General features: G+C 43.2%; 1 protein-coding gene across 1 annotated transcript in view; it reads right to left on the bottom strand.

Annotated features, from left to right (window-relative positions):
* Positions 1–18,346, bottom strand: part of LOC121554122 (recombining binding protein suppressor of hairless) — a 76,780-nt gene extending 58,434 nt beyond the window's left edge. The window contains exon 1 of the mRNA XM_041867563.2: positions 18,221–18,346. Within this exon, the coding sequence (XP_041723497.1) occupies positions 18,221–18,240 (20 nt within the window). The 5' untranslated portion in view covers positions 18,241–18,346. The remainder of the gene's footprint in view (positions 1–18,220) is intronic.
* Positions 18,347–23,198: the final 4,852 nt, after the last annotated feature.

The following is a 23,198-nucleotide window of genomic DNA, read 5'->3' as shown; positions in this document are numbered from 1 at the left end:
CAAAAATCATGGCACTTATTATGTGACATTTTTACTCCTGAACTTATATAGGCTTGCCATAACAAAGGGGTTGAATATCAGCTTTTCATTTTTTATTCATTTGTAAGAATATTGAAAAAAACATAATTCCACTTTGACATTGAGGTATTGTGTTTATAAGCCCAATCATTGTGCAACAATTATGAACGAAATTGCGTGTTAAAAAACATTTTGGATGGCCACGATTAAAAAGAGCTACTATACTGAACAGAAATATAAACGCAACATGCAACAATTTCAACAACTTTACTGATTTACAGTTCATCTAAGGAAATCAGTCAACTGAAATAAATAAAATAGGCCCTAATCTATGGATTTCACTTGACTGGGCAGGGGTGCAGCCATGGGTGGGCCTGAGAGGGCATATGCCCAACCACTTGGGAGCCAGGCCCACCCACTGGGGAGCCAGGCCCAGCCAATCAGAATGAGTTTTTCCCCACAGAAGGGCTTTATTACAGACAGAAATACTCCTCAGTTTCATCAGCTGTCTAGGTGGCTGGTCTCAGATGATCCCACAACTGAATAAGATGGATGTGGAGGTCCTGGGCTGGCGTGGTTACATGTGGTCTGCGGTTGTGAGGCCAGTTGGACATACTGCCAAAATCTCTAAAATGATGTTGGAGGTGGCTTATTGTAGAGAAATTAACATTAAATTATCTGGCAACAGCTCTGATGGACATTCCTGCAGTCATCATGCCAATTGCATGCTCCCTCAAAACTTGAGACATCTGTGGCATTGTGTTGTGTGACAAAACTGCACATTTTAGAGTGGCCTTTTATTGTCCCAAGCACAAGGTGCACCTGTGTAATGATCATGCTGTTTAAGCAGCTTCTTGTTATGCCACACCTGTCAGGTGGATGGATTATCTTAGCAAAGGAGAAATGTTCACTAACAAGGATGTAAACAAATGTGTGCAAAATAATTGAGATAAATAAGCTTTTTGTGCGTATGGATAAATTCTGGTATCTTTTATTTCAGCTCATGAAACACGGGACCAACTCTTTACATGTTGTGTTTATATTTTTGTTCAGTATATTCTTATTTCTCAACTGGTAATTGAAGCGCGCTTCCCATTTGCCATTAATGTGCTTAGGTAACAGTAAGCAGGCTTCAGCGCGTCACACACCACTTTGCAATGTGAGCTGGAGGCAGAATGCATTTTTAAAACATATACTTACATTTTGTGAAACCAAAATCAATTTCTATAAACATGGAGGCAATTATTTTATAAAGACTTCCATATGCCATTGACACAAGTATCCTATTTCTCTCATGTTCAATTGGTTTTCAAATAAACTTTTTCATTGTCCAGTAGCGAAAGGAACAGTCCTAGTCATATTAACAACCCATGCATCTTTAGATCTCCGATCTTTCTAAATTTCTAATGGATATTTTCATTTCTATCACATGAAACCGCTCTCATGTGCAGTGTGCTTTTGACAACAGTTTTTTTCAGCTAATTGCATTATGGATGGAACATTTGTGCGTAGCCTACTGCCTTGTGCGCAGTGGTCTAAGGCACTGCATTGCAGTGCTAGCTGTGCCACTAGAGATCCTGGTTCGAATCCAGGCTCTGTCGTAGCCGGCCGCGACCCGGGAGACCCTTGGGGCGGCGCACAATTGGCCCAGCGTCGTCCAGGGTAGGGGAGGGAAAGGCCGGCAGGGATGTAGCTCAGTTGGTAGAGCATGGTGTTTGCAACGCCAGGGTTGTGGGGCCAGTATGAAAAATAAAAAAATGATGTATGCACTCACTAACTGTAAGTCGCTCTGGATAAGAGCGTCTGCTAAAATGACAAATGTAAAAAAAAAAAAAAATGTGAATAAATAATAGTTGATCAACATTTTAATCTGTTGCATCAGCCTCAATGCTTTTTAAAAGTTATTTTAATGTAGACCTACTGGTTGTTTGAATTTGGGATCCATCTTCCCACAACTGTCCCAGAGTCTGTTTGGAATAGGCTATTTATTTCTCGCACAGAACGACAAGCTGACCAATAGAATAGGTCAACTTTTCTACTATGGGGGGCAGTAGATTGACATAGTCTAGTGATTCTGCTGTTCATTACTCGGAAAGTTATTTTAACATCCTACAAAGTGCGCATCAGAATTCGGTAAGAAGGACGCACGCCGTTGCATCCTAGAGTTGCATGTTCTGTTAACATTATTTCCCAGAATCTAAATGTGATTTCTGTCATTCTGAGCACCCTGGGTGGAAGCCCTAATCAGGTTACGCACCCAATGCATATGGGTCCAGTAAATTTCTCAAATGTCCTGTAAATTAAAATGCTGCCGGTCAAATGTCAGATGCCACATTTTCCTAACGGAATCCCTGGTGTGTACGTGTCTGAATCTCTGCATGCGTGTTTCTCTGGAAGTGGAGACACTCTCAGTCACGCTTGAGCTGCAAACACAGCCTCCTCACCACGCCACAATGCTCCCTACTCTACTGGGGTCTCATCTCTGAATCACATCGCTTTGATTCTCCCCTTTTTATATTCTGTCTTTTTATAATGCATCATCCTTGCAGACGACCTCCCAGACATAATGGGCTGGAGTCTGATGTTGTCTGAGAGTATAAAGTAGGAAAGTATCGACCAGGGTTCTTCAATTCCGGTCCTGGAGGGCCGAAACACCTCTGTTTTTCACCCTCTCCTTCTAAATCAGGGGCTAATTCAGACCTGGGACACCAGGTGAGTGCAATTAACTACCAGGTAGAAATGTTTCGGCCCTCCAGGACCGGAATTGAAGAACCCTGGTATAGACAATCTATTCAGAGTAAAGTGGCAAGCTCTCTGAGGAGGATTCACTGTCAATATTTTTTATCCTCAACTGTGGCAGTTTTTTCTTCCTCCAAGTCAGTGTCGATGGGTGGACTATGGGAGCTCTTCGTCAGCCTATAGGAAAATGGAGAGACGTTTTTTTCCATATGTTTTCTGTCCCATGTGTCAGCCGCTGGTCCAAGTCAGTGCTGTGGCCTGTATTTGTGTTAAGGGCATGTGTGACTCATCCTCATGAGTGGACTCCTCAAAGAGTTTACATTCTACACTTCAACTAGCTGTAGTAGCTGTGCACTACCCTAAACAATACTAGGGCCTACTAGCTAGTATGATGAGAACAACAGAATACTTGGAAGTTCTCTTGTGAAATGTATACAAATGTAAGCTACAGGGCTGTAACAAACAGAGTAGCAGAGTACGCATGTAATTTCTCAAAGAGAGACAGCCTATTTCTCTCTCTCCATCTCACTCACCCTGTCCATCATTGTCTACCGCCTTCACTGGAGTCCCTTCCCTTTCAGCGACGTACGTGCATTGACAAACTCAACACACACACGCGTGCGCGCACACCCACACGCACACACACATTAATTGGGCCTCTTTAACGGTTTGGGTTGTGTGACAGAAGTGCTCTGCTCAGTGGTAGCTGTCAGGAAGAGAGAAAGAGAGAGAGCGGGGCCATTCATAGAGTAAATAGTTGATGTTCTGCTTTTCTCTGCACCCTCAATGACCTGCTTTCTTTCTATCGCCATTCCCCTCTCTTTCGCTCTCCATTTCTCCCCCTCTCTGATGACTCACTGACAAAGGAGAGAGAAGAGGGGGAATATGGGGAAAAGGCGGTCAGAGTGTATAGAACAACACTCCAATCCCAACCAACCCCTCTAGGACCCTGGCTGTGACTGTGTTTTAGATCGTGGGACTGATGTGAATCATCATAATTAATCAGCTATGGTCCTATGTAAAAGATAGCTTTCAATTGGTTCACTGAATACTTGACTATGGTCTGAACCAAACCAGTAAAGAGCAACCCTCTGGTCTTTAATCCACTCAACTAACCACTGCTGATCGTGGACTTCAGGAGACAGCAGAGGGGGCACGCCCCCATCTACATCGACAGGACCGCAGTGTAGAAGGTGAAAAGCTTCAAGTTCCTCGGCGTACACATCACTGACAATCTGAAATGGTCCACCTACACAGACAGTGCGGTGAAGAATGCGCAACAGCATCTCTTCATCCTCAGGAGGCTGAAGAAATTTGGATTGGCCCCTAAGACCCTCCCAAACTTTTACTGATGCACCATTGAGAGCATCCTGTCAGGCCGTATCACCGCCTGGTATGGTAACTGCACCGCCCGCAACCGCAGGGCTCTCCAGAGGGTGGTGCGGTCTGCCCAACGCATCACCGGGCGCACACTTCCTGCCCTCCAGGACACCTCCAGGACACCTACAGCACCCAATGTCACAGGAAGGCCAAAAAGATCAAAGACATCAACCACCCGAGCCACGGCCTGTTCACCCCGCTATCATCCAGAAGGTGAGGTCAGTACAGGTGCATCAAAGCAGAGAGACTGAAAAACAGCTTCTATCTCCAGGCCATCAGACTGTTAAATAGCCATCACTAGCCAGCCTCCACCCAGTACCCTGCCCTGAACTTAGTCACTGTCACTAGCCGGCTACCACCCGGTTACTCAACCCTGCACCTTAGAGTCTGCTGCCCTATGTACATAGACATGGAATCACTGGTCACTTTAATAATGGAACACTTGTCACTTTAATATTGTTTACATACTGTTTTACTCATTTCACATGTATATACTGTATTCAAGCCAATACCACTCTGACATTGCTCATCCTAATATTTATATAATTCTTAATTCCATTATTTTACTTTGAGATGTGTGTATTGTTGTGAATTGTTAGATACTACTGCACTGTTGGAGCTAGGAACACAAGCATTTCGCCACACCCGCAATAACATCTGCAAAATATGTGTATGTGACCAATAAAATATGATTTGCACCACAGACTGCCCTCCGGTCTGAGAGGGAGTGTGTGTGTGTGTGACAGAGACAGACAGATAGACAGAGGCGAGAAAGACAAGTCAGAGATTATGAGAAACCTTAGCAACCTTTAGCCAACGTGTGTTCATCTGCAGGCTGCTGTGTGTGTGTTAGCGATGCGGCGCCCGGCACTGAGTTTGTCACCTCCGGCCCACTGTCTGGTTTCTGTGTTGTTATTGTCATGGTAGGAGGAGGAATAATAAGGGTTCGTTCCTGCTATCCAGTTCCCCTTTATCAAGTCTCTGTCTTTCCTCTTTAGTCTGGACAGACGTGGTGTTTTTAACTGGAAGACAAGGGGAGGGACCCTGCTTTCTAAAATCAACTCTGTATGTTGCTGGTGTCTCTCACCATCTCTGACTCCAAGGGGCTTCACCTCCACTTCTCTTTCTGTCTCTCTCTGCCTCTCCCACCCTCCCTCCCTCCCTATGCAAAGGGAGGTAGCCTCTCTTTCTCCCTGGATGCTATCGTCACTTGCCTGGCCGCAGTGGAGCCCTTGGGACAATACAATGGAAGTGTCAGGCTGTGTGTGTGACAGAGGGAGCAGTGAATGTGAAAGCCAAGACTGGTGAAAGACAGAATCATTAACTTGGTAGTTGTAGTAGTAGGTTCTCAATCTTCTCCTAGCCATGGTTGTGTTGCAGACATCGAAATTGTCTTGCTAATTTTGTGGTGGTACTAGCATCATAGCATGGTGTAGGCTATACCAATGTGTCTCTGATATGGTTCATCTGTCACTGAGGTGGTTTCTTGCCAAATGCCACTCCTTGTTCCTCAGATGGGCAAGCGTGGAAGTTGGGGATGTTGACAGGGCTTTCCCCCCTTTTTTAAATCATTAACAGCAATGACCTGGGGAATAGTTACCGGGGAGAGGAGGGGGGACACCGAGGTTAACACCCCTACTCTTACAATAAGTGCCATAGGATCTTTAGTGACCACAGAGTCAGGACACCCGTTTAACGTCCCATCCGAAAGACGTCACCATACACAGTGAAATATCCCCAATCATTGCCCTGGGGTATTTGGGATATTTTTTTAGACCAGAGGAAAGACTACTGGCCCTCCAACACCACTTCCAGCAGACTCTGGTCTCCCATCGTGGGACTGACCAGGACAAACCCTGCTTAGCTTTAGACGCAAGCCAGCAGTGGGATGCAGGGTGGTATGCTGCTGGCATATAACACTCCCATCTCAACCAACCCTCATGTGAACTCTAACGCCTAGGAAAGGAAACAGACTCCCAAAGGCTAAAGATGCCTCCAGTTCGGATTCAAAAACACCAGTCCGAAAAGATCCAGACTTTTGACAAACTGAAGAGTCTGGTGGTTAGTAAACTATCAATCACATTCAAAAATCCATTGAGGTCCAAAAAGAACACATACAAACAACAAGAAGCCATTTTTCTGAGGCCAAAAACATCGGAGAACGAAGGATTTCTTTCTAAACGGACGCTCTCCTGCTAGGGTCTCTTGGTAGCTTCAAGCAATTATTCAGGTCTAATAAACCACTGCTTGGCAGAACTCTTTCCCCACTATTAAAATAATATTTTTCCAAAAAACAAATCTCCTATTCTCACCCGGGGAGTCCTGCCCCCACTCTTTTCACAAGAAACACACTGGAGCAAAAAAACACCAAACCGTCAATACCATTCAAGCTAAATTCAACACTGTTTTTCTCTGTGTGCTGTAAAAGATTGCAAAACATGGCATGATTCTGGGGTGGTTGGAGAGGAGGTTGAATTAAATCAAACAAGCAACAGACAGACAGGGGGATCACTACGTGTTTTCTGAATGAAACATCCTGAAACGTGACGGTGGGTCGGAAAACGCTGACGCCGGTAGAAACACGTCTGGTTCCCTTGACAATGCTGTAATCATTACCAACAGCAACGGGACAAGAAGGGGAAGGTGGAGGAGTGAGGAAACTCGCTAGGCTAAGAGGAGAGACGGGGCACTGCAAAACAGTACTTTCTGTGCTCTCTTGTAGAGTAGATGATCAATGCAAGGGATTTTTCTGCCATTGAAATCCTTGGTAGGACATTTTCGGGGTTGTAAAAACGCTTTCAGTGTAAACTTAAACGAATAAAACCAGATATAAAGTATGTAGAAAAGATAATTGACCTATATATTTTTTAAATAATATAATCTTTGAGAACTAACAAATCAACAAAATAAAAGCTAGACAGTTGGTCCATACTTGCAACCATTAAAATTTAAACAGGTTTTCCGGCACATAATGCATATCAGCAATTAGCATTTACAGTGGGGCAAAAAAGTATTTAGTCAGCCACCAATTGTGCAAGTTCTCCCACTTAAAAAGATGAGAGAGGCCTGTAATTTTCATCATAGGTACACGTCAACTATGACAGACAAATTGAGAAAAAAAAATCCAGAAAATCCCATTGTAGGATTTTTAATGAATTTATTTGCAAATTATGGTGGAAAATAAGTATTTGGTCACCTACAAACAAGCAAGATTTCTGGCTCTCACAGACCTGTAACTTCTTCTTTAAGAGGCTCCTCTGTCCTCCACTCGTTACCTGTATTAATGGCACCTGTTTGAACTTGTTATCAGTATAAAAGACACCTGTCCACAACCTCAAACAGTCACACTCCAAACTTCACAATGGCCAAGACCAAAGAGCTGTCAAAGGACACCAAAAACAAAATTGTAGACCTGCACCAGGCTGGGAAGACTGAATCTGCAACAGGTAAGCAGCTTGGTTTGAAGAAATCAACTGTGGGAGCAATTATTAGGAAATGGAAGACATACAAGACCACTGATAATCTCCCTCGATCTGGGGCTCCATGCAAGATCTCACCCCGTGGGGGTCAAAATGATCACAAGAACGGTGAGCAAAAATCCCAGAACCACACGGGGGGACCTAGTGAATGACCTGCTGAGAGCTGGGACCAAAGTAACAAAGCCAACCATCAGTAACACACTACGCCGCCAGGGACTCAAATCCTGCAGTGCGAGACGTGTCCCCCTGCTTAAGCCAGTACATGTCCAGGCCCGTCTGAAGTGCATTTGGATGATCCAGAAGAGGATTGGGAGAATGTCATATGGTCAGATGAAACCAAAATATAACTTTTTGGTAAAAACTCAACTCGTCATGTTTGGAGGACAAAGAATGCTGAGTTGCATCCAAAGAACACCATACCTACTGTGAAGCATGGGGTTGGAAACATCATGCTTTGGGGCTGTTTTTCTGCAAAGGGACCAGGACGACTGATCCGTGTAAAGGAAAGAATGAATGGGGCCATGTATCGTGAGATTTTGAGTGAAACCCTCCTTCCATCAGCAAGGGCATTGAAGATGAAACGTGGCTGGGTCTTTCAGCATGACAATGATCCCAAACACACCGCCCGGGCAACGAAGGAGTGGCTTCGTAAGAAGCATTTCAAGGTCCTGGAGTGGCCTAGCCAGTCTCCAGATCTCAACCCCATAGAAAATATTTGGAGGGAGTTGAAAGTCTGTGTTGCCCAGCGACAGCCCCAAAACATCACTGCTCTAGAGGAGATCTGCGTGGAGGAATGGGCCAAAATACCAGCAACAGTGTGTGAAAACCTTGTGAAGACTTACAGAAAACGTTTGACCTGTGTCATTGCCAACAAAGGGTATATAACAAAGTATTGAGAAACTTTTGTTATTGACCAAATACTTATTTTCCACCATCATATGCCAATAAATTCATTAAAAATCCTACAATGTGATTTTCTGGATTTTTTTTTCTATTTTTGTCTGTCATAGTTGACGTGTACCTATGATGAAAATTACAGGCCTCTCTCATCTTTTTAAGTGGGAGAACTTGCACAATTGGTGGCTGACTAAATACTTTTTTTCCCCACTGTAATTGTTGGGGGGGGTGTAAATACAGGCAAATATATTGATAAAAGTCATCTTGTCCTAGAGAGATTTACACGGTTATCAAAACGTCACGCCAGGGTAAGCCTACAGGAAACAGAGCCCTTATTTTAAGTGTTTCTAAAATCCTCTATGGGAAAAATGAATTACCCTGTTTGACAGCTAGGTTTTATGGGTATTATGACTCATACTGTGGTACTCTATTAGTATATTCTTATGCAGGCCTACAACTTTTTATAGGCTATGCATTACTATAATCATCCACTTCGTGACATGCGTTTTGAAAATGTATGCACTCACTAACTGTAAGTCGCTCTGGATAAGAGCGTCTGCTAAATGACTAAAATGTAAAACGTAAGTATCAAGGACAGGCAGTGAACAGTTTTTTCCTCAACAAAAAAGCTTGATGTGAGTGGGGCTCGAACCAACGATTAAAGTGCACCATGAATTTAGAGTCAACCGCTTTCGCAGTTTGTGCCACCTTGAAGCGATGATCGCCTACATGACTGCTATTTGACAAATCAATTTTTTTTATGATGTACGATAAACTAAAGACATTATTTATATTTTTTCTATAAAAGCATATGGATGTGTGTAAAACAGATCAACAAAAATGTGAGATTTTGTCATATATGCAAAAACATGAAAATTTTATCTAACGTTAGTAGTAGCCAGTAACCTTGTCAAGGATGCATCAATGCAATATTGGCACAACATTTTGTTACGGACCAACAGAACAAAAGTCAACCTTGAATTTGTAGGTTTAAAATATCCCTCTAGAGGCCAAGGTTGACCTATTTGAAGAAATGCCAATGGTTGGTGGATATATAGTCTAAGATCTTTGATAGGCTGATTAATAATTTGTGCCAGAATATAATCAGTGCCACCTGTTGAGGTTAGCATAAGGCTAACGTGTGGCATGTTTTCTGATGGGACCAACTACAATTTAGCGTTCTGTCACGTGCAAGTTTGCTGACACACATTTTGTGGCGGAGAACCTGTTTAAATAAACTGCTCAAAAAAATTATGGGAACACTTAAACAACACAATGTAACTCCAAGTCAATCACACTTCTGTGAAATCAAACTGTCCACTTAGGAAGCAACACTGATTGACAATACAGTTCACATGCTGTTGTGCAAATGGAATAGACAACAGGTGGAAATTATAGGCAATTAGCAAGACACCCCCAATAAAGAAGGGGTTCTGCAGGTGGTGACCACAGACCACTTCTCAGTTCCTATGCTTCCTGGCTGATGTTTTAATCACTTTTGAATGCTGGCGGTGCTTTCACTCTAGTGATAGCATGAGACGGAGTCTACAACCCACACAAGTGGCTCAGGTAGTGCAGCTCATCCAGGATGGGACATCAATGCGAGCTGTGGCAAGAAGGTTTGCTGTGTCTGTCAGCGTAGTGTCCAGAGCATGGAGGCGCTACCAGGAGACAGGCCAGTACATCAGGAGACGTGGAGGAGGCCGTAGGAGGGCAACAACCCAGCAGCAGGACCTCTACCTCCGCCTTTGTGCAAGGAGCAGGAGGAGCACTGCCAGAGCCCTGAAAAATGACCTCCAGCAGGCCACAAATGTGCATGTGTCTGCTCAAACGGTCAGAAACAGACTCCATGAGGGTGGTATGAGGGCCCGACGTCCACAGGTGGGGGTTGTGCTTACAGCCCAACACCGTGCAGGTCGTTTGGCATTTGCCAGACAACACCAAGATTGGCAAATTCGCCACTGGCGCCCTGTGCTCTTCACAGATGAAAGCAGGTTCACACTGAGCACATGTGACAGACGTGACAGAGTCTGGAGACGCCGTGGAGAACGTTCTGCTGCCTGCAACATCCTCCAGCATGACCGGTTTGGCGGTGGGTCAGTCATGGTGTGGGGTGGCATTTCTTTGGGGGGCCACACAGCCCTCCATGTGCTCGCCAGAGGTAGCCTGACTGCCATTAGGTACCGAGATGAGATCCTCAGACCCCTTGTGAGACCATATGCTGGTGCGGTTGGCCCTGGGTTCCTCCTAAAGCAAGACAATGCTAAACCTCATGTGGCTGGAGTGTGTCAGCAGTTCCTGCAAGAGGAAGGCATTGATGCTATCGACTGGCCCGCCCGTTCCCCAGACCTGAATGCAATTGAGCACATCTGGGACATCATGTCTCGCTCCATCCACCAACGCCACGTTGCACCACAGACTGTCCAGGAGTTGGCGAATGCTTTAGTCCAGGTCTGGGAGGAGATCCCTCAGGAGACCATCCGCCACCTCATCAGGAGCATGCCCAGGCGTTGTAGGGAGGTCATACAGGCACGTGGAGGCCACACACACTACTGAGCCTCATTTTGACTTGTTTTAAGGACATTACATCAAAGTTGGATCAGCCTGTAGTGTGGTTTTCCACTTTAATTTTGAGGGTGACTCCAAATCCAGACCTCCATGGGATGATACATTTGATTTCCATTGATAATTTTTGTGCGATTTTGTTGTCAGCACATTCAACTATGTAAAGAATCATTCAGATCTAGGATGTGTTGTTTAAGTATTCCCTTTATTTTTTTGAGCAGTGTATAAATGGTTGCTTATGTTCGCAAGATGGACCCAATTAATTTAGCAGTATTGATTTTGTTATTATGTTTGAGCAAAAGAGCACAGCATTAGCCATGGCAGAATGTGTAGAATTGCAGGAAATTAGTTTAAATATTCAAAAAAAGTCTCTACACCACCAAGACAGGGGCCTCTAAAAATGTCTTTAAAATTCAGCCGTGGTGATGGGCCGACCATGCCCATTACCACACCCCCTGCCACGTCCACCACCTAAGCCCTCTTTTGATCCAGAAAAAACCTGGAATGCCAAGGCCAACAACAACACAGGGAACTTGGGCTTCGATGTGATTGTGTTTTCAAAACCACACTGGCTTATTTGCATCAAGAATTCTTCGGTCTCGTCCTTCTTGAAACAATAATAACACGTTTTTAGCCCCAGACATAAAGTGAAAGGTTGTTTTGAATACATTCCAAGCTCATGAAGCAAATAATGCGTTTTCACTTGGGTTTAGAGAGGGGGCTCTTTCGTACAAAGAATCCAATCATTGCCTGGTGACGGTAAGGGAATAACATAGAACTCTGGCCCTCAGGCTTTTGAGAATTAGGAAATGCACCGCCCACGAGAAAAGTTGAATCAAATACATGACCAATAAAGAAAACCACTTATGTTTTTAAAAATGTGATATTCCGTGGCTTGGGATTATTCACATTGAAAAAACCCTTGCCTCTTCCATACACAATAGCATGTGGCGGAGGACCAAGTCTGGGGAGTGCCAAGCCAAATTACAAAAAAAATTGCCTTTTCATCCCCTGTGTTTCTCCTGTGGTTCAGAGAGCGCGAGAGAGAGGGTGAGACAGAGAAAAAAAATAGGTAGCGTGGTAGGGAAGCATGTCATAACGCCATCCAACAAGTTGAGTCCAACCTGACTGGTCCATGGTGGCCAAGAGGCTTCAGGGAATATTACATTTACGTCATTTAGCAGACGAGCGACTTACAGTTAGTGAGTGCATACATTATTTTTTATACTGGCCCCCATGGGATACGAACCCACAACCCTGGCGTTGCAAACGCCATGCTCTACCAACTGAGCTCCATCCCTGCCGGCCATTCCCTCCCCTACCCTGGACAACGCTGGGCCAATTGTGTGCCGCCCCATGGCTCTCCCGGTTGCGGCCGGCTACGACAGAGCCTGGATTCGAACCAGGATCTCTAGTGGCACAGCTAGCACTGTGATGCAGTGACTTAGACCACTGTGCCACTCTGGAGAATATCGCACTGAAATGAAGTCATAGCCCCTTTTCAAATCAACCTATAAACTTTGACAGGGTAAAACCTACAGGTGAGGCAAACTGCACGTTCTTCATTGGCTTCCATTTCAAAAATCTTCCCCCGACTTTGAAGACGTTTCACTGTGTCTAAATGTAGGGCACGTCTCTTCAGTAACACCATAGCTCTCAAGTCCTGAGGTGACACAAAGATCGGGTTTTTACAAGTTTGTATCTCCTCCATCATTAACCTATCCGTCAATGCCTCGGCTCAGGTACAGGAGGTGGTGAGGCGGGGAGTGTGTGTATGAGTGTGTCGGGGGGAATGAATCGGCAGACCCTTTTAACTCTACCCCAGCCCTCTGCCACCAAAAAGATCACTGCTTCCACATCTGCTCCTCTCTCTCTCTCTCTGAACCTCTCCTTTCATAATGGGGGAACGGGGAAGAGAAGAGGACCCTGGGGACTGCTTCCCCTCTACACACACAAAAACACACACACACTCTAGTGCTGTGACGATACCGGTATCACAATACTTTTTCCATGGCAAAAATGAAAACACGAAGTAGACCGAAACTCTTTGGTCCTTTAAATACCTGCTGTATGTAAAATATTGTGTGCTATAGCTTGGAAAATAAATGCATGTGTCTCTGGATGATAACATAATAGTGCAATTTTTGATTAACGCAATTAGTGCTTTTTGAGGTTGGTTTGGTTTCGGTTCGATTATAAAAATAAATAAAAATGTTATTTCCGATTTCGATATTCTTTTCCAACATTAAATGCATTATGTACAGTGGCTTGCGAAAGTATTCACCCCCTTGGCATTTTTCCTATTTTGTTGCCTTACAACCTGGAATTAAAATGGATTTTGGGGGGGTTTGTATCATTTGATTTACACAACATGCCTACCACTTTGAAGATGCAAAATCATTTTTATTGTGAAACAAACAAGAAATAAGACAAAAAAACAGAACTACTCACCCCCCCAAAGTCAATACTTTGTAGAGCCACCTTTTGCAGCAATTACAGCTGCAAGTCTCTTGGGGTATGTCTCTATAAACTTGGCACATCTAGCCACTGGGATTTTTGCCCATTCTTCAAGGCAAAACTGCTCCAGCTCCTTCAAATTGAATGGGTTCTGCTGGTGTACAGCAATCTTTAAGTCATACCACATATTCTCAATTGGATTGAGGTCTGGGCTTTGACTAGGCCATTCCAAGACATTTAAATGTTTCCCCTTAAACCACTCGAGTGTTGCTTTAGCAATATGCTTAGGGTAGTTGTCCTGCTGGAAGGTGAACCTCCGTCCCAGTCTCAAATCTCTGGAAGACTGAAACAGGTTTCCCTCAAGAATTTCTCTGTATTTAGCGCCATCCATCATTCCTTCATTTCTGACCAGTTTCCCAGTCCCTGCTGATGAAAAACTTCCCCACAGCATGATGCAGCCACCACCATGCTTCATGGTGTTCTCGGGGTGATGAGAAGGTGTTGGGTTGTGCCAGATATAGCGTTTTCCTTGATTGCCAAAAAGCTAAATTTTTGTCTCATCTGACCAGAGTTCCTTCTTCCATATGTTTGGGGAGTCGCCCTCATGCCTTTTGGCAAACACCAAACCTGTGTGCTTATTCTTTTCTTTAAGCAATGGCTTTTTTCTGGCCATTCTTCCATAGAGCCCATTTCACTTCACCAATTTGGACTATTTTGTGTATGTCCATTACATGAACTCCAAATTAAAATCAATTGAAATTACAGGTTGTAATGCAACAAAATAGGAAAAACGCCAAGGGGGATGAATACTTTTGCAAGGCACTGTAGGTTGAATGCTGTAACACAGAATACAATAATTAATAAAAGTCTAATGACTGCACATTACGGCTTATCACTTACTAACCATCGTTTATTCATATTATTTTACTTTAATAAAATATTTTTGTTTTATTTGATGACTATTATTATTTCATTCCAAGTCATCATCTCATCTCTATTTAGCTGTTGCCTATGACAAAATCACAATTTTAGTAGTTCTTCAAAGTAAATAAGGCATACTTTTACAACTGCTGAATACCAACTATCAATCACTTAGATCATGTATTTTCAGGCTCGCGAAGCAACTGCTTTTTATCCCTCTCGATCATGCATTCTCTCTTCTCTCAGTCTCCGTGTTTGCTCCGCACAGACAAGTTTAAGCAGGCGCGCAATGGATTATGGTCATTGTAGTTCATTAACACGTTTTCTGTGCTAAACTATGTAGAATATTGGCCTGTTGGAAACTACAACTCCCTACTACATCGCACAGTTCAGGCTTGATTTGATTTATCTCTACAGAAACTGCACATCGAACTCACAGAAGAAAAAACGAACAAAATGGAAATCAAATAATTGAACTGATGTCTGTCAATTAGTTGTTTAAAAAGCGAAAAATAACCGACATTTTGGTTAATCGGTCAGCACTAAAACATAATGATGTTTGTTTCCAACATTAAGGTTGTTTTCCTAAAGAAGTTAAATCCGCTTCATGTTTTGTTTCCTTGCCACGATACTAATGAGTATCGCCATACTGGTATCGTCCCGGCCCTGACACACACACCTCAACTCCTGTTTCCAGGGAACTCACACACACCAAATGCACGTAAATGTACATTTACATTTTAGTAATTTGGTAGACGCTCTTATCCAGAGCAACTTACAGGCGCAATTAGGGTTAAGTGCCTTGCTCAAGGGTACACACAGTTGCTCACACGTACACTTATACAACACACTCCCTAACTAAACACACGCAACTGTGCACGCCTCTGTCCCTCACAGGCAGGCTTAATAGTGTAATTACACGGGCGAAAAGAGGCCTGGCTTTGTCTCGACTGAGTCGTCCCGCCGTACACCTTTGGGTAGATGGTTAAAAGTGGGAGGGCAAAAATAAGAAGAGAAAAGTTATATCAAATAGCGTTACCCGGGGGGCAAGTAGAGGCAGCATTGTGTTGAAATAAGTGATTCATGCTTTTATCATCCCAGGTGATGCCCAGATTGTCTCCCCGGGAACAGCAGTTTTCTTTCAGCTAGGGCTAATAGGCTCACTGGTATCAGGCACACTTTCTGAGGGGGAAAGATAGTGTTGCTGTATAATCTATCTTATTCCTGTTTTTCTAACATTCAGAGAGCTGTGTCGTGGAGATATGGTAGGCTGTAGGTTGGCTAGTCTTATCACTGCTCTGTGACACAGCTCAAATATGAATTCCTGTTGATGTTTTTTTATTTATTATGTTAGACAAAACTATGGATCCTTTCCTTGTTGTTTTTTGTTTTATTTTTTTTGCACTGAAGAGACATCCATTGACTGAATGCTCCACTATTTCTCTTATGAAAAGAAGAGATCACGTAAAATGCCACGACACTATTTAGGCTAAACGGAGCTAAAAGGGCAAGAAAGAGCTCAGACATACAACCATTTTAACAGACTTAAGCCAGAGACAGACAGTCAATCTTATCAAGCAATTTCAGCAAGCCTCTACAATGTGTTCATTTTGACACATTTAAAATTGCTCACAAACTCAAACAGATACTACTTGAATTTGTCCAACAAGAACACAGATTTTTCTTTCCCATTGCAAAATGTTATGCTACGGTGTGCCCTACTACCTAGTTCAGAGTACTGCCCTCTCATCTCTGCACCAGTGCGCCCTGCCTCAACCACAACTCCCTGCCAACTCTCAGAGGGGGCAATGGCTGTCAGACCTGACCCTGAGCGGGATTGTGGAGGCACTGGGCTGTGGACTGGCCGGCTGGGATGTGTGCTCTCTCTCTCTCTCTCTGTCGCTCCCTCTCTTTATCTCTCTTCCTCCCTAGCCTCCAGCCATTGACGCGGTCGTGCCCGGACACATGCTAATAAAGATCCCTTATGGCACTCTAATTCTGTTAAACCTCTAGTCTCACCCCCCCATCCCCTGCAAAAAGAAAGCACACAGCTCGAGTAGATATCTGGACAGGTGGCCAGCCACCCAGACCCGCCTGCCCTCACTCCCTCTCCAAACAGAAATCAGCTCAGGTCTGCTGGAAAGCCCCAAATGAGCACACACATTACCTACCCTCGACCTCGACCCCTCCCCCTCCACCTCCACACACTTCTCCTCCAAAAAGCCCAGCTAATGTCTGTCACCCACTGAGCTATCTGTGGGGATTACTGACTCCAGAGTACCAAAAAAAAATATGTGTGTTTGGCTAACATGCACGCAAATCATCGAAATTGCAGGACTGTTTTGGGAATGGGAGAGATATCCATAGACCAGATAGATAATGCAGATGCTATTTTGCTACTAGTTTACAATATATAATAGTAACAATACTACTTACTGCATCATAAGAGCATTGAAAATGTGGCTATAGAATAGTAGACATTAGGCAAGCTATGATGACTTTACTATTTCCCAGGCAATTATAAAGTCTAGTGACAGATAAATTAAATGGGCTTCATTTAGCCTATCTTTTTTCCTTCAAATAATTACCACACATCTCTTATCTCCCAATTGCACAATTAGCTACAATCAATGAAATTGGGCTAAGCCCATGGAATTGACGAATATTGAGGTAGAAAGTCTGAGGATAATTTAGATCTTTGCCACCAGCAGCAAAAACAAAGGGTATTTAAACAGATTAGTTAGCTGCATTTTTTGGATTGACTTTAATTAATGTGAGTAGCTTCAACCTAGTGAAATAGCAACAGTAACTTGCTAGAACCTCGCTATTTCATAAAGTAGCGAACCAACGATGGATAGAGGCATCAAATTTCACGCCTATTCTTGTTACGCATATTCTTGTTGAGTTTTGTATTTCAGTGGCTCGCGCTGGCTATCTGACGTTTATAGACAGATAAAGAGAGAAAAAATGACATGTATACAAATTGTACAAATCCTCACGTCATGCTTTTGTTCTTTGTCTTGGAGTTCGTTTTTAGAGGGTTAGCTAAATTATGTCCTCAGTATAATTTGTCTGCACCGCGCACGGAAAAGCACGGGGCTGTTTTGTAAACACCACTTTATATTTCAGTACATTTACGTATGGCAAAACTTTGCTTACAGTACTCAGACGTCCGCAAATGTATTTGCCAACAATCGATAGAGAAATATCCAGTTAGTTAGCCAGTTAACAACACAGAGACGAGATTCGAACGCAATCTAACGTTAGACTCAGACAGAAAACGATGCCTTGCTTGACAAAGGCAAAGCCACAACGTGTTTCAGACCGTGGAACTGTATATTACATTGCAACATGGTTATAAGGTGAATACATAAATATCGTGGGCTATATAGTTGAATAATATTATCTAAACATAGACAAAAATGACCGTTCATTTTTTTTCTCAACCCACACTGACTGTACTCGTGTCGTTGTCTGGTGTTGAAAAAGGACCTCTGAAAGCTAGCAGTAGCGCGCTAGCTCGACCCCCACAACACTGCACCGCGGTGCAGCAACAGTCAGTACATTGAAGTAGTCAAAGGAATACACACACACAATACATTTAGACAAAGAAAATGCTTTCCCCAACTGAAAACAAATGGCCACAAACATCCAAATTTGCTCGGATATCTATGCTCGAACAGAAGCGACCAATTATCTTTCAAAAACTTAAATTCACTTTAACTCCAGTAGCTACAACCACCAGACCTGAATCTCAGACTTACCCTGTCACAACAGGCGCCATCTTCCACAAACTCTCACCAAAACTCCAACACTCGCGATATCCTTTCTCCCCAGACCAACAATCCGTCGAGACAACAGAAGCAGACTGGCGATGCAGGGACTAGGGAGATTGAGAGAAAGGGGGCGGGAGAGGAGTAAAGAAAGGAGGGGGAGGCGGCGGGTAGCTAGAGAAAGTGAGAGAAAAGGGCAGACGCCACAACAACAGGCGTGGGAAACTTTAGACATCACGCGAGACCAGGAAAACTCTCACCATAGACAAGCATGGAGGGAGCATCGTCCTATCGCGAGATGTACGTGGAGTGGCGTTGCTTATTTTATGGCGCTGAAATAGTATTCCCACGTGTTTACCGGGTAATAAATTACAGCACTGATCTCTGAACATACTTTGGCACAGAATTCCGCACAATGTTGTGAGGAAGCCTGTATTTTCCCAGGCCCACACAAGATTATCTCGAATGTATTGAGTCTCTGTGCCTCTTGGAACATCTGAAACATTCATTTCAACCAGCTGAAAGATTTCAGACAAAACTGGCTGTGCATAGGCCTATTTCCTTTCTCTAAAGCAAGGTTAGGTAAGGTACCATAGGCCACTAAAATAGGCCCTAAAGATCAGATGTCGTGATCAAATGACAGTGTAATAGATCAGTTATTAAGGTAAAGATTCACCCATTATTGTTTTTGTGCATCTCTGAGCGATGTTCTATTGATTCTGGGGTTCATTTCATGTTTTCATGTGTATCTAAGCTATTGCCGTTCAAGCAGGCAGAGATTCGGCCAGTATGACGTAGCATTGCGATAAATCTGCACTCACTACACTGGTAGTTAATAGGTCGCGAAAACGTCTATCGTACATGTCAGAATTCAATACTGGCCGATGTCATAATGCGGAAGGTTGCCTTCTCTCGAATGAGCCATTGATCATATTTTTGCAATATTCGTACCTCGAGAAATGTTTTATTTAACAGAGGGTCCAACACATTTCTCCTATTTGTCTGCTTCTTCAGTCCAGGGTGCATTGCATGGTGGGTGCAGTTGCGAATGTCAGACTACACTCTGCGAGGCACATCGATCTGCAGGTTGAACATGGTGAGATTGTAGACTACTAAATTGATAGTGCAGTTTGTTTAGGTGATTTTACAGCTAACTAGTTACTTCACATGCTGATATTGGTTTTTGGTATTATTGTGTGTAGCTACGTTTGCTAGCTAGCTAGCCAGCCAGTCCATAAAATAGTATTCCATTGTGGGTTTTGTAGGCGACTTGAGCTGCAACAGATTTCCAAAACGATTTTCACATATTGCTACCAACCTTATTATAACGACAAAAAATACGGTTCTCACATAGTAGAGTTATTTAACACAGTAATTTATAGGAATTAGTGGTTTTGGGTACCAACCACTCTACTTTTGTTTTTGCCTTAAGTAACCATCTTCCTTATGTAAACATACGAAACGTAACATATCATACTAATTTTAGTGTCCCGGATTTACGTTTACTATGTTACATCTAGTCTATGAGACCAGGCTGCCCCAATACAGTAGATCTGTCTGGCTTAAAAAGCATAAGAGAGGAGGCTAGTATCTATCAAACTCCGAAATGAGATGGGCTTGTGAGGGCATTCTCTCTCTCTCTCTCTCTCTCTCTCTCTCTCTCTCTCTCTCTCTCTCTCTCTCTCTCTCTCTCTCTCTCTCTCTCTCTCTCTCTCTCTCTCTCTCTCTCTCTCTCTCTCTCAAGGGCTTTATTGGCATGGGAGACATACTGTATGTTTACATTGCCAAAAGCAACAAATGTGAAATAAACAATCAGAAATGAACAGTAAACATTGCTCACAAAAGTTTCAAAACAATAGAGACATTTCAAATGTCATATTATGGCTATGTACAGTGTTGTAACAATGTGCAAATAGTTGAAGTACAAACAAGAAAATAAATAAACATAAATAAGGGTTGTATTTACAATGGTGTTTGTGCTTCACTGGTTGCCCTTTTTTTGTGTCAACAGGTCACATATCTTGCTGCTCTGATGGCACACTGTGGGATTTCACCTAATAGATATGGGAGTTTATCAAAATTGGATTTGTTTTCAAATTCTTTGTGGGTCTGTGTAATCTGAGGGAAATATGTGTCTCTAATATGGTCATACAATTGGCAGGAGGTTAGGAAGTGCAGCACAGTTTCCACCTCATTTTGTTTTCTCATTATTTGGTTAGGTCTAATTGTGTTGCTGTCCTGGGGCTCTGGGTCTCTCTCTCTCTCTCTCTCTCTCTCTCTCTCTCTCTCTCTCTCTCTCTCTCTCTCTCTCTCTCTCTCTCTCTCTCTCTCTCTCTCTCTCTCTCTCTCTCTCTCTCTCTCTCTCTCTCTCTCTCTCTCTCTCGCTGAAATGTAGGTGGGTTTCTGTCATGTTTGTGAGCATCTCTAAAGCACTAAAAAGAGGTTGTTACAGAGTTGCCCAAAAATGTCAGCACATTCCTGCATATCTAAGGGGGCAGCAGGCCATAAACACCTTCATGTAGGTCTCTACACCAGTTGTGCTGTTTGAATGTCTTTTGGCTTTTTGTCCTCTCCCAAGTTAGGTCTTTTTGTACTTAAGCCCAACTTCAAAGACTGTAGGATGCTTAATTGGTGGGCTGACAACAGCCTGTCTCGCCCCTGTGTGTGTTGCTTTCAATGTTTTCACATGGAATTAGTTTTAGGTTAATATTTTGTATCTGTAAACAGCACAGGAGGTTGGTAGCACCTTAATTGGGGAGGACGGGCTCGTGGTAATGGCTGGAGCAGAATGAGTGAAATGGTATCAAATATATCATTTCCATTTACTCTGTTCTTGCCATTATTATGAGCCATCCTCCCCTCAGCAGCCTCCGCTGGTATACAGATACTGTGGTTTGTTTTACTCAAATAACACTATCTGACAACATCATTGGTGTCAGACACCTTGATACACTGACTAAATAGCTCTGGCGTAGGCTACGATTGATCTCAACCTCACAGTGGGAATGTGATCCCACAACCTTACTTTACTGCAGCTTTGCTTCAGAATCCATATACCCACTTCTTCTCTATAGTGCACCAGATGCTATCTATCCTAGCGCATACCATATAAATCCACACGTTTCATATCCTTCAGCAGCATAAATCATTTTTATTGGCCCTTCGCAGGTCTGCTAGAGAGAGAGGGAAGAGAGAGATAGTGAGTGAGGAAGAGAGAAAGAAAGGGGAGTCAGGGAAAGAGGGCAAGAGAGAGTGAGAAAGAGGGGGGAGTCAGAGAGATAGGGAGAGAGAGGAAACAAAAGAGAGCAAGAAAGACAGGGGAGTCAGAGCGTGAGAGTGTGAGGAAAATAGAGAGAGAGAGAATTGAGGCAGCTGAGATTTTGCATGAGAGTGTGACTGGCTCAACGCCCACACCATGAAGACACATAGACGAGGACCAGCCCCCCCCATCAGTTTTTCCGTTCTTTCTTTATTTTAATGATCAGCCGAGGACCTCCAGGTAGTCCAGCATTGAATATAGGAAGCGTAATGTTTCCCCAAATGTTTTACAGCTGAACACAGTGGAAGTACTTTAGGAGGAAGCGAAAAAAGAAAGAGAGAGCGAGAGAGAGAGAAAGAGAGAGAGAGAGAGAGAGAGAGAGAGAGAGAGAGAGAGAGAGAGAGAGAGAGAAAGAGAGAGAGAGAAAGAAAGTGATGGAATCAAGCTATTGCTATCGATACTTGTCGATATGTGAACTTTTTTTTTTTTTAAGTTTAACAACTGAAGTTGACCTCTAACCTCTCACTGTTGTAAAACTCAACATATTTTTATGGATACTTTCAGACATGATTTAATGTTTCCTTTTAGGGCCCCCCTTGTAATCCTTATGTCTCCGTCCGTTGCGTTTTGGCATCCGCATCATCATTCCGAGTGCTTTGGAAAATTCATCTGTGTGAGCTCACAACCAAAGCAATGTGGTAAAAATTCAAATTAAAAGCTAACAAAGCAAAGCACCATATTGGATTTTAATCAAGTGACGTCCATCATTTAGCAGACTTTCTCTGTCTACTCAATCTCTCCCTGTCTTTCCTCGCCCCTCTCTCTCTCTCTCTCTCTCAAGGTATACAATTATTATTTTTAATGGACAGGGACCCTCTCTAGAGCTCAATAAAGGGAACATAAGCCACCAATTCAAGCAATTATGACTAAGCCATGAGCACCTCATCTATAAATCCTCTCACTTGACTGCCTGAGCATCTACTGCCAAGAGACAGATTGGTGTTAGTTCACCAACCTGTGTCTTGCTCCCGACCAGACCTGACTTTGTCACGTTGTGATCACAACAAGATGGGCTGTGACATGTGATTATGAACTACTGTATAATGGGTTTGTCAGCTCATATCATTTTGATATGTTTATATATTCGTCACTCTGAAAGACAGGTCTGGATAGTTTGAGGGGAGCACTTAGGCAAATGTGAGACTTTTAGCAGAGTGGAATCATTTCGAAATAATGTGTATTTGGAGCACCAAGCTGAAATAGTCAAATTAATGAGGAGGGGAAATTATGTTTTGTTCTAAGACAAAGACTAATTTTCACAGTTATGAGTTTAGGGTCGTAATGAATAATTATGAGGGAGTATTTTATCTGTGGATGGAGCTTTGGGAGACTGAATGAGAGGAAAAAAACAAGACTATCAAACAAGTAGTGAAGTTGGACTAGGTTCTTCAGCAGATTCTTGTAGTGCAACTCGGCTGACATCTCAGGGATTTGTGTGCAATCTGTTGTGTTGAAACTTCCTGAAATAGCTAGACAGACAGTCAGATAGATAATCAGACAGAGAGAAAGAGAGAAGGGGAGTCTCTGACTTTCAGACAGAGACTTTCAGACAGACTTTCAGATGAATAACAAACAGACAGAATGTGTAGGTGCCAGCCAGACTGACTGGATACACAAACAGGCATAAAAAACATATTTGCCCTCTAACCT

This window comes from Coregonus clupeaformis, chromosome 39 (genome assembly GCF_020615455.1).
Source record: "Coregonus clupeaformis isolate EN_2021a chromosome 39, ASM2061545v1, whole genome shotgun sequence".
NCBI classification, from domain to species: Eukaryota; Metazoa; Chordata; class Actinopteri; order Salmoniformes; family Salmonidae; genus Coregonus; species Coregonus clupeaformis.
The sequence above is the reverse complement of the archived record's forward strand: the minus strand, read 5'-3'. Positions and strand labels throughout refer to the sequence as shown.